General features: G+C 34.7%; 1 protein-coding gene across 1 annotated transcript in view; it reads right to left on the bottom strand.

The window, feature by feature from the left end:
* The window catches only part of LRP1B (LDL receptor related protein 1B), a 1,912,798-nt gene that overhangs the window by 700,821 nt on the left and 1,198,669 nt on the right, over window positions 1–13,308 (bottom strand). The window contains exon 21 of the mRNA XM_008055101.2: window positions 1,793–1,975. Within this exon, the coding sequence (XP_008053292.1) occupies window positions 1,793–1,975 (183 nt within the window). The remainder of the gene's footprint in view (window positions 1–1,792; window positions 1,976–13,308) is intronic.

Genomic DNA, 13,308 nt, shown 5'->3' on the forward strand with positions numbered 1-13,308 from the left:
TTCCCTGCTGGGCTCCGGCGATCCTTCCGCCTCAGCCTTCCGAGTAACCGGAATTACAGGCATGCACTACCACGCCTGGCTGATTTTTTGATTTATTGTAGAGATGAGGACTCACTACCCAGGTGGGTCTCGAACCCGCAGGCTCAGGCAATCCACTTACCTCAGCCTCCCAAAGGCACAGGATTACAGGCTGAGCCACCGAGCCTGGCGGAAACCATTATTCTAAGTGAACTATCACAGAAACAAAACACTGAATCCTGCATGTTTTCATTCATAAGCAGGCCCTAAACATTGGGCATGAGAGCACAAAGGTGGGAACAACCAATGCTAGGCACTGATAATGTCAGAAGGGGATATGAGGGGAACACAGCCACTCACTTAGTACCATGCCTATTACTGGGGGAGAAAGGGCAGCTGGAAACTCAAACCTCACCTGTACATATTTTAGATATATAGCAAATCCTCACATATACCTCACAACTCTAAAATAAAAATAACATTAAATTAAAGTCATTCTAACTATCAAATATAAATTTATTACCCTAAAACAATTTAAATGTTCAAGCTAGTGTTTAGCACATCTTTGAAAGTAAACAAACTCTGGATTGAATATCTTGGATAGTTTAAAAGTCTTTTGGTGTGTACAACTGAGAATTTAAAGTAAATAACAAATATCAACAGGATCGTAGATGTATACATATTTTAATCCAATGCTTATATTTGTGGTTTATTTAAATGTCTGCAGTGTTCATAAAAGTCTACCATAAATGAGAATATGCAATTGTGCATTACATTCATCCAAAATGGAAAACATTGTGTATTACTATATCTAAACCACCAATTAAATTAGAAGCAAATGGATGTTGATATTATCTTTCACATTTTCTATTTAAAGTAGAGCACACGTTTTTTTCACAGTTCTGCTTTTGTATATTAAATTGTGGCTTATATTTGATTTAGACATCTGATGTTTATTGACATCATTCAATGAATAATCTAAATCCCAACCTAACACACATGAAAGCGTCCTTTAGGATTTAATTCTACAAGGTAACTAGTCATCTTCATTATACTTCAGATTTAATTTGTAAGTTGGACCATATTCAGAGGAAGCTGTTTCATATGAGTTCATTGTAAAATATCAATAAACACTATAAGATAAATCACAAGCACGTGGAATTTTCTATTAAACTTACTTAATTCTGTTATTCATTATTTATATGTTTTCTCTGCATATTTTCTACTCATAGAAAGTTCAAATCAAGTTTTCCTAACACAGTTTTTAAAATTTACATTGCTATGAAGTTCATAAAGAAAGAAGTTACAGCCTGGTTTATATTTCATATTTAAATCTGTTAACATTTAATAGCATATGCAAGTAGTTTAAACTCAGCATTTTCCATGTCAGTTTATATTTTGTTTTAACATAGCTTTGTAAGTTTCTTATTCATATACTTGTTAAAGGCTGTTAGCTGTTTTGTTTCAACATAAACACAATTCAATATTAAGTCCCAATTATGACTTGCTGGCCCTGTGAACTTGAGCAAGTAAAAAACCTCCCTTTACTTCAAGAGTTCATGCAGAGAACATTCATAGAATATGCTAGACCCAGAACGATAGTTCTTACTAACTGTTATTAATAGCTATTATTATTGTTGCATAAAGAATGTGAGCATGGCGACCAGAAATATAACAACACTATTTACAAAAGTGAGATACAGATTAAAGATGGGTCAAAAGGGTTCTACGTTCAGAAAGCCCAAAAAGAAGCTGAAACTAATGTTTTGCTTACCTGTACTCCAACAGGAAAACTTGGTTTTGTGATCACACAATCGTATAGTACCATTGCAACCTTTTTCATCACTACCGTCTTCACAGTCTTTTTCTCCATCACAACGCCACAGATCAGGAATGCAATTTCCATCAGGGTGGCACTGAAATTCATTCCCATTACAACCAGCAGGAGAACGAACCTCTTAAATTAAAATGAAGAAAAGAGAGGCAGAGGGAGCAAAAGAGGAGAGAAATTATTATTATATGTGATGCTAATTTTTTCATATTTTCCCTTTCTTCAGGCATTATGATACTAGACAGAATATAATTTACTTTGCATGTTTACTAGCTGTAATACATTCTAGTATTTTCAAATTCATTTAAAAAACATTAATGATTAGAGAAAATACTTTCTGCTTCCCCCAGAACTTCTTACAGTGATACATATATTAGAAAAGAGCAAGTAGGATAATGTCTGTATATTCTGTTGTGGTTTTAATTAATGTCTTAAGAATGAGATCTTTGAAGAATTTTTCTCTAAGGCACACAAACAATATTTACATTCTACTCTTAATGATAAGACTTTGGTTGATTTTCTTATATTTCTCTAGGTAGCCTCTTTCGAATTACTAAGAAGCAAATAACCCCAAACTAAAAAGTACTTTCTGACTAACAAAATCTTTGAAGAATAACATCTACAGATTTGGAAAAAAAACAGGTAACAAATACAACTTCAAGACACAATATTTTAACTCAAAAATCATATAGACACTTAAATATAAGAATTTAATAATGCACTATACACCCAAATTCAGTTTGTCAATTTGTAACTCATACAATGGTCAGATAACACTATTGTCCAAAATCTGATGATTAAAAATATAGAATAAATTATGTTGGTAAGCATAAATAAGACTAAGAAAATATAAATTTTCAGATATGGGAGTCTTACAAACTAACAATTGAATAACATGACTGTAATCAGCAGTTTATTAAAGTTTGAATTAATATCTAATATTATGAGATATGAATTAACCAGTATTTCCAAATACTATTGCAAAATAAATATTTAATGAATATTTTTCAGGCTTAAGTTTTAATGTAGCAAACTTATTGTGTATCTTGTGTATAATTTACCTATACCAACAATTAAACTATGTAATCATGATAAATTTGAAATAGGTTTATGTGAGTTTTCCATCATTTCTTGTGCTTGTTTGATGGAGCTATAGGGTTATGGTTAGATTAACTTAAGTTGAAGCTAATAATAACACTGATATCACCAAAGCAGCTGTTTAATCTTTTGAGACCTCTATTTGTTCAGCTGGAAAGTGATTATAGGTTTGATGTGAAGATTAGATTAGCTATCTATAAATGATTATTTCAACTATGAAGTTTTATTATTTTCTATAATATAAATGATTCACTGTCTCTATTTAAAGATTTTCAACAACTGTAACCTGTCAGGTGACTCAATATTATTAAAAAGTACAAGGTGGACTTGACTAAGAATTCCTAGGGCAATAATGCTGACATAATAAATAACCCCTCAAAAGTGTCACCACTGAAGCAAGGACAAAGAAGTTCTGTTTGAAAATAGAAAATCTACAGGTCTAATTTTCACAAGTAACCACTACTGGCCAGGTCTGGTGGTTCACGCCTGTAATCTCAATCCTTTGGGAGGCTGAGGTGAGAGAATCACATGAGGCTAGGAGTTCCAGTCTGCAGTGACTTATGGTCACTGGGCAACAGAGGAAGAACCTGTCTCTAAAAAAAAAAAAAAAGAAAAAAAGAAGGCACTTCTAAGAACATATACAATAATATCACACTCAATTTACAGAGAAAACATTGATTGAGTTTTGGCTTGCTTTGAAGTCCCGTCCAAAAATAGTTTATTTTTCCTCTTTTCTAGTCACTGTAACTGATTCTAACTTTGGACATATCTTCTTTATGATAAAACAGAATACTTGGTTTGCACACACACAATCAATAAAAATGGTAGTCTGTGCACAAGTGAAAGATATAGATGAAATGTGACATAACAATTTTCCACCATATTTAATTTAGTATCTGCACAGTGTATTATAGAGAAGTACATCTGTGGATTCAGCCAACTGTGGATAAAAATATTTGGGAAAAAAAAGAAATAAGAATACCGCAATAACAAATAAAACAAAAAATGCAGTGTAACAATTACTTATTTCAAATTTATTTTGGATTTGGGGTTCAAGTAATTACAGAGATGATTTAATAGATGGAAGGATATGTATAAGTTGCATGCACATATGATACCATTTCATATAAAGAACTGGAAAATTTTTAGATTCTGGTATCTTCAGGGGTCCTGGAAACAATCCTCAGTGGACACTGAGGGACAATTGTATTACTCAATTTTTCTACAGTGGTAAATATTTTTTGTGGGGTGGTTTTATAAACAAGATATTGTGAAATCTTTAAACGTAGGATGTAACTTGAAAATCCTATATGATTTCAATATTCAAGAACAAGAAAAAAGACAACACGAGTAGACTTTGAAGGCCCATTCAGCTGTGTAGGTAGTTCTATGGTGAAGAGGCCAATCTCCATGCAGCAGTGAAATGTTTTGGGCTCTTTTCCCTACTACTTGACTTTCCTTGAAAACAAAACAAAAAACCAAACCTTGGCTCACCTGATTTTATAGCCTGTGGTGTAAGCTCAACCAATATCGTTAAAAATTGTATTTCAGGTAATTGTCACTCAGTGATTCCAAATATTTAATAAAGAATGGAAGCTGTAATCTATTGATTTTTTTACATTCTCTAAAATAAATGTTGAGGACTGGCAGCTCACATATTGAATTTTTTCCTTGGTATGTTTAATTTGGCGACACACTATTGGCCTTTTAATAACCTGATAATTTTTCTAGCTGGGCATGGTAGCACGCGCCTGTAGTTCCTGCTACTTGGAAGGCTGAGGCAGAAGGATTGCGGGAGCCCAGCAGGTCGACACTGGGGTGACCGTGAGCATGCCTCTGCACTTCAGCCTGGGCAACAGTGAGACTCAAACTAAAAAATAAAAATAATAAAAATTAAAATCTGATAATTTTCTGTAAAAAAATCTAGATTCACTAACCTTGAAAAGTAGAAAGAGTCTTGGGCTGGCATCTTTGCAGAGTACCAACTGCTACCTGCTTTATTTGGGGCTAAACTCAATTATATTAGCAGCTCCGTTTTATAAAGATCAAAGCAGAATGTCTGAAGGGAGAGAGTATGCGGCTATTGTCTAATTTTTAAAATCCAGTGTGCTTTTTTCTGCTTTGCTTGCTATTGTTTGATTTATCTATTTGTGCTTCATAAGTGAATCCACTCATTTGTTTTCTTAATTCTAAATAAATATTTACCTTATATGTTTAAATGCAAATGTGATATTTCCCCAAGGATTTTCTTTTTTTCTTTTTATCCTTGAGCACCCATGTCTGAACTTCCGTGAGCTGGTATAACACTTATTAAGGGGTACAACAATCAAATTATAAGAACTTAAAAATAAGGGTACAGTCCAGAGAAGGAAATATAATATACTATTATAAAACTTCAAACCTAAATGGGAAAACAATTTTAATAATGCTCATATATTTCACTAAATGTACAATTCCTGGTCTTTGTTACATTATTCTCCTCAGTCTGGAATGTCTTCTTGTCTGCCCTTCACTTATCAATGTCGATAATTCCCTTTAAGACATACTTTCTTTCAAAAACTAAAATCTAAAATTAGTTGTATTCCTGGATCTGTAGATTCAAGGAACTTCATAAGTAGACTTAAGGAGATTTATAAAATCTCAGAAATTATATGTGATGCTTCATATGTATATATGTTTGTTTCCTGTGGTGGGAAGTCAAAACTTTGCTTGACTCTCGAGGTGGACTCTAAGAGGTATGTCAACTCACATTTCTCTGAGTGGATTTTTATCTCCCCTTCTGTGTATCTTGCATGGATTTGGTAGCTTATATGGCATTCCATTTTGCCTAAGCTTCACATTAATTACATTGGGTTGAATTAAAATCCAGTGGAAAAAGAATCATCCATTTGTTCTTTTTTATTTTGATTATAAATAAATAAGCAAAACTGCTTATTGAGAGCCTCCCATTTTACAGAAACTATTAATAAATTTTTCTGTAGTCATCATACAGATGATAAGTAGCAGAGATGAGATTTGAGCCCACATAATTAAATTACAGTCTGCTCTCTTTATCACTACACCTTTATGCCTGTTGTATGGCTTTTTTCATGTGGAGGCTTAAGAATGAAAGTATTGGTTCATATAATTAATAATCAAGAAGTGTCTGGAAACTTATTTACTATTTATTTTCATATTTAAATGAATGCTGTTCAGTCTATTTCTTTTCTAATAAAATTTATCATTTATTTTATTCTTTTGTAACATCATGGTAAAATTGGGTCTTTTATGAGAAGATCAATCAATTATTAGTTGCATTAGGCAATTTAACCTTCTTGGGCTTATTTCTTCAACTGATTGCCAGTTGGGAAATGAGAAATATCCAAGGAATTATGAAATATGGGTAACGTTCTCATGTCTAATTAGTGGCATAGAACCACAAAATTAGTTTCAACAACTTTAAAATGAGAATATTTGTCTAAATAATTTCTTTATCTGCTCTTTAAACATATCTTTATTGCAATATGGCAGAGCATTTTTTAAAACACTCGAGTAGAGCAGAGACAAGACAGAGACATATTGTTTTCACAGAACTTACACAAAGGGAGAAGGAAGCAAGTAGGTACTTAATAAATAATTACTTAAAAAAAAATTTGGTTAGTCCAGAAAGTATTAAGTGCTATGAAAAAAATGGATCAGAGTAATGTAATAGGGAGTATAATAGTGAATAATAAACTGGTTATACTGCGATAACAGACAAGTTCAAAATCACTCTATCTTAAAATAGGTACAACGTAATTATGGCTCATGTTTCATAATCATCTGGGACAAGTGGTTGGGCTATTCTCATTTTGGTCATTCAAATGCCCAAGCTGATGAATGAATGACCATCTTAAATGTTTGTAGTTGCCAGTGAGAGAAAAAAGGGATCTAGATGATTTCATGTCAGACTTGAAAGGAGGACACATCATATTGGATCACAATTAATTAGCCAAACCTCGTCAAGTTTAGTGGGGCCATCATGTGGGTCCTATCCAACCACAAATACTCCAGTGTAATTTTACTGCATACCCAGGAAAAGGAATAAATGAAAATGCATTGTGAATGTCATTGATGACCACCATGAGGAGTGACTTTGGTATAAAAAGAGTGATTACAGAAGGTGACATTTGAGATGAGACTAAAGCAATGAGAAAGAGCTAGCCATGGAAATGTTAGAAGAAAGAACAAACAGAGGAGAGCAAATGCAAAGACCTCAAAGCAGAAAATAGTTTATTTTTTACATTAAAAAAAGTGAATTGTAGCGAGTAAGTGAAGTAAGATCTGAGAGAAAAGCAAGGGCTGGATAAGGTGCAAAATGGAAGGCATATTTTCTGCATTGAGAAGATCATAGAATGGTGGATATATAAGTAGGCAACGTATGCAGTTACAGAGCAATGTCAGAAGTGCTGTGGTAGGGGAGAGTGCCATGAAACACACAGAGGGGAGAACTGGATTTAGGGATTTCATATGAAGCATTCTTGTAATAGAAAATAAGAGAATTCTGAGTCATAATTAAAAGTCAGACATAGTCGGGCTCGGTGGCTCAGCCTGTAATCCCGCGCTTTTGGGAGGCTGAGGTGAGTGGATTGCCTGAGTCCGTGGGTTCGAGACCCGCCTGGGCTGTGAGACCTCATCTCTACAATAAATCAAAAAATCAGCTGGGTGTGGTAGTGCATGCCTGTAATTCCGGCTACTTGGAAGGCTGAGGCGGAAGGATCGCCGGAGCCCAGCAGGTCAAGGCTGCGGTGTCCGGGAGCGGCCACTGCACTCCAGTCTGGGCGACAGAGTAAGACTTCAACTCAAAAAAAAAAAAAAAAAAAAAAAAAAAAATCAGACATAGGGAAAAGAATAATGGAATGAAAGATTTTCTGAGCAAACCCAGCAGCCGCATTCATAAAATGCTGTGTCTTGTATGAGCAGAGGAGGAGGGAAAGGGAAAGCTAGGTAGTGGGCATGGCCCAGATCTGGAAAGTTCTTGTATGCTGTGGCTGTATGATTTGAATTTAACCCTAAAAGTGATTGGGAAACACAGAAAGACTTTTCAGCTAAATTCTGATATGCATTTTATGTAGATCACTTAGGGGGCATTTAAACAGTACATAAGAGGGAAAAAAAATCTCTATAGATTCTTTAAATTTGCAAGGATTTACGTATATGCCTCTATTTAATCTGCTTAAAGTTTATACTGATGTCAAGTAGACTATTACACACACACTCTTACACTTTTATATTCTCTTCCTTTCCACTTCTTATTCTACACCCTCATGATAAATTTAAAATAGCTCAAACATATTTCTCAATGTCTGTTAGCTTTGGGTGGGTGTTGGTACTTAGGAATGCTATCCTCTACAGCCAGAAAACATAGAAAAAACTCATGGGGTTTTGTTTTCTCTTGACCTTCTTGCCAAATGAAATCAGCTTCTGCCAACTGTTGTTGATTTTCCTCTGGATAGAGAGCTACATTCCCCTGAAGAGATTGTGACAGCCATTCCAACCTGAGTTCCAGCCTTGTGTTGTTCCCCAGAGTCACAGTTTCCTAAGCTTCAGGGCTTGGCATGCAATCTATCTTTGTAATATGGTTTGTCCCAATGGAGTGTTAAAATGATGACTATTTATATGTATAGCCTCATGCTGTTTTACTGTTAGATTTTCATGTTGCTGATGCTAGTTATATTTTTAACTAATGCAATTTTATTGTATTTGTGCCCCGAAGCTATTTAATCCAAGCATACAATTTGGGAAATCTAATAAATAAATAAATACAGAGCCCTAAAGGAAATGTGGCAACTGATGGTGGAATTCATCCCAGTATTTAAATGAATTCACTGTGACTAAGTATTTGCAGTTAGAAGACTAGCAACTGTATAGTAGACAGAAAAAAAATGTTTTTCTCTTAATGTTAAAAAGTGAAAATTAGGATTGCAAAATTATATTTAAGCTATATATTTTTTAGTCAGAATGCATTTTTTCGTTTATAAAAGATGTTAAAGACTCCTGAGAAAATAACTGATAATGATGCTGCAAATACAATGGGATATTTAAGTTGTGAGACTAATCAAGGGAGGAAAATCCTTTTTTTATTGTTTTAATGGAGTTTATAGTTTAACCTATCATTCATTGTCAAGTGCTTTGAAAAGTAAAAAGCACTATATATCGCATGGTCACAAAGTTCCCAGCTATAATCACCTTGTGTCAGTCTCTTTCTGTTCCTAGCTTTTCAGTAAATTACTGCGTATGAATAATTCCTGCACCTATGACAGTCATCATTCCAGATTTCTTCTCAAGACATTCGTCTCTAAGAGTGACACTACTGAGAAGCTGATCTGGCAACAATATATCAGTAGCCTTATCCATTTACCAAAAGAATGTGGACATAACCTTTCCCTATTCCTGTCTGAGGGGCACTTTACTATCCCCCTAAGTGGTTCTTATTTTATTTATTTATTTGTTTATTATTTATTTATTGTAGAAGAACAAGATAGTGCCTAGACTGGTCTCAAACTGCTGGGCTCAAGCAATTCTCTCAGCTTGGCCTCCCAAAGTGCTGGGATTGCAGGGGTCAGCCATTGCATCTAGCCATCCCCCTAAGTGTTTAGGCAGGTCATGCTTTCTAAAAATCCTCAGGAAATGGATGTTTGTTAAAAGCTACTTCCCACACTTTGGGCTGACTGACCTACGCTGGGATTGGTGAGAATATTCTGGTGTGTTCTTCTCCATGTAATATGTGATAACTTCCCTAGGGGATACTGCCTACTTAATAGTTCTGTGATCTCTGCTGTGAACTAACAACGGAGTCAAGCTCAGGTCCTCTCTCTTAAATCAACTTGTTCTTATTCAACTGGACCTTGATAACTGTCTGCAGGTCATATGGATTTGCCATGTCTAATAACTTCCTTCCTGCCCTCTCACCTCACCCATATGTCTAGGATATGGGTTTGATGTTTTGTGAAACCCAGTATCAAATAAGAAAAATAATAAGCCAGTAACAAAAATACAGAAAAATTTTGATACCAGTGAGTATTCTATACCAGGAATACTGTAATAATTTAAGGGGATACTTTTTTTTTTTTTTTTTGAGTTGGAGTCTCACTCCTTCACCCAGGTTGGAGTGCAGTGGCACGCAAGCTCATGGCCACCTTCTGGGCGTTGACCTTCTGGGCTTCAGCCATTCTTCCGCCTCAGCCTTTGGAGTAGCTGAAACTCCAGACGCACGCTACCATGCCTGGCTATTTTTTATTTTATTGTAGATATGAGGTCGTGCCAAGTTGCCCCAGCTGGTCTCAAACCTGCAGGCTCAGACAACCCATTCACCTCGGCCTCCCAAAGTGCTGGGATTTCAGGCTGAGCCACTGAGCCAGGTCAAGGGAATGCTTTTAAGCACCAAAGGTATTTGTGAAAAGATTTTGGATGTAGATCATGACAATGAATTTTCCTTGGGTAGCCCATGCATGCACAAATACCAAACTAGACCTCAAACAAATGACCTAACAAAAAAGTGAATAATCTGGTCGTTACAGAGCATGAATATGATATCTAACAGCAAATTCAGCTGAATCATCATATAAACAAGGAAACAAATACTGACCATTCAAATAGGTTCAAAAGAAGCTAAATACCAACTAAAACAAAGCAAAACTCAAACAACAGCAGCATTTTGTCCCATCGCTTATTTCTTTATTCTCACAAAGGCATGGCCTCCACTCAATTATTGAGAGTGAATATATTATTTTGTATATTATCCATGCCCTTTTTCTATATTTATTTGTTTATTTTCTGGTGGATCCTGAAGTCCTGCCATTTTAATAATTATTAACCATATAATTGAAAATGGGGAATCAGAATTAAATGACTATGGAGATCAATTGACATTTAATTTTTTTTTTTAGTTCCACTTAAAAAAAAACAGGACAACAGGCTGACACTGTTTTTTAAAATTATATATTTTCGTTCCTTATGGGTTATTAATCATATCTTAAAAAAATTTTTTTTTTTTTTAGTTGGAGTCTCTCACTCTGTTGCCCAGGCTGGAGTGTAGTGGAACTTTCATGGCCACCGCAGCCTCGACCGTCTGGTCTCAGGTAATCTTTCTTCCTCAGCTTTCTAAGTAGCTGAAACTAAGGCACGCACCACCACACCCGGCTAATTTTTTTTTATTTATTGTAGAAATGAGGTCTCACCAAGTAACCCAAGATGGTCTCAAACCCATTGGCTCAGGCAATTCTCTTACCTCAGTCTCCCAGAGTGCTGGAATTATAGGTGTGTGCCACTGTGCCCTGCCATATCTTTTTAAAAAATAAGAAATGTTACGCTTTTTAATGTCAAGGTGCATAATTATTCTCTTAACTCAGACTAAATTTACCTAAGAATAGGTGTGAACCTATTACCAAGTTTCTGCATAGTAAATGTCAACATAATTGACTTCTTTCTTCCTATTAATGAATCATTTTCTAGTACTTTATTTTTAAAAACTACATTTTTCTGATAACCATATTGCTAGAAATATTATAGATTCTCAAAACAGACTTTGTTATTAATTGATTCGAAAGCCTTTAGTTTTCTTTGTTCTTGAAATAAAAGTTGTTTGCAGAATTAAGGTTAAAATGACCTTTAAAAAACTATTTTGTCTTGGAAAACAAAAAGAGGTTTCCTATAGATAAAATCCATTAATAATTAACAGTGTTTTGATATTCCAGTATTATCATTTTCTAAGGAAAATAAATCAATCTGTGGGAGAATGAAGTTAAGCCAGACACTGTATTTTAGTGAAAACAGATATCATACTTCTCTAAAATTAGAACTTAAATTCACTTTTAAGTAAAATTTAATGAGTTTTTAAAATAAATTTTTATGAGCAAACAACCTACAGTTGCATTGAAAGTGAACAGTCAAAAAACATTACGACAGAAGAGTATATGATTTTACTGAGTCTATATCATAATTTGTTAATTCTCCTAAATTGATAGCCAATACTTTATTCATAATAAAATTTAGGTACTGAGAAATAACAGACTTTATTCTTTCTGTGTTTGTTTTAATAAAAATAAATTGAGAAAGAATTCTGAGAAGACAGTGAAAAAGGGAACAGTAGGAATATTATGTCTTTCCACCCAAACAACAATTGCACTAGCAGAATCTTTCTGATGTAAATATCTTGGAACTCAAGTCTATTGAAAGCTCCAGGGTAAGGCTTGGATGCTAAATTGTGGTTAATTTTGGTCAGTTTCAGCTCTTAGTACGGAAGCATCCACAAATGCCCCAAACTCCAACCCTGTGGCATTCAATCAGGCATGTGTTCCCCAAGCAGCTTGCACACAGCTTCTGTGATCCAGGATGGGCAAAAAGAATCTTGCACTCCAAATCTGGGAATCTGTGCTTTGATTGCCATCACTAATCTCAGAAGTATAGACAAAGAGGTGGTGGCCACTGTCACTGCACCTCTATTGTTGCAAGTACTTCCCACTCTAGCTAAAGTGACTGCCAAGGAATTTAAAGAGACAGTGTCATTTTTACTACCTTCATTTTTCTCTTTTCTCTTTCTGGGTGCCAGATGTGAATGACAAGGACATTCAAACACAACCGCGTATACAGATGAGGTCACAAAGTTACTTTGCATACTCAGGAAAAGGCATAGGCTAAGAAAAGACCCGAAAAGACATTAAGTCTACACTACAGGCTGATATCTTGGACAGAAACAGATTACAACAATTAAGAAAAAAAAAAGAACCTGGAAAGAAAGAGATTCGGACTTCCAGAGTTACCACATTATTGGATTCAAATGTCAAGTTTTCAAAAAAAAATAAAAGCAACAAGGCAATAAAAAAATAGAGAGTAAGGCTCATTCAAAGAAAAAAATCATAATAAACCAACAAAATCTGTCCCTGACAAACCTGATGGTGGGTCTACTAGTATTTTAAAGATGCATAAAGATGCATAAAGAAGTCAAGGAAGATATGGAGGAAGTCAAGAAAAAATGTAGAAACACTTAGAAACATCAATAAAGAGAAAAACTTTTAAAAAACCAAAAATTCTGGAGGTGAAAAGTACAATAACTAAAATTAAAAACAAAACAAAACATTACAGATATTCAAAGGCAAATATGAGCAGGAAAAAGAAAGCAGGCAAGCTTGAAGATAAGACTATGAACATTATTGATCTGAGGAAGAGAGATAAAAACTGAAGAACAGACCCTAAAAGACATGGAGGATGCCATCAAGAAGTCCAACACATATATTTTCCAGAAGAAGAAGAGGGTACGGGAAAAGAGAGACTATATAAATTTTAAAATATGATTAAATACATGAACATACACATCCAAGAAGCTCAACCAACTCAAAGCATGA

The sequence above is a fragment of the Carlito syrichta genome, unplaced genomic scaffold, assembly GCF_000164805.1.
Source record: "Carlito syrichta isolate Samal-C Ts95f unplaced genomic scaffold, Tarsius_syrichta-2.0.1 Scaffold301673, whole genome shotgun sequence".
Taxonomy (NCBI): domain Eukaryota; kingdom Metazoa; phylum Chordata; class Mammalia; order Primates; family Tarsiidae; genus Carlito; species Carlito syrichta.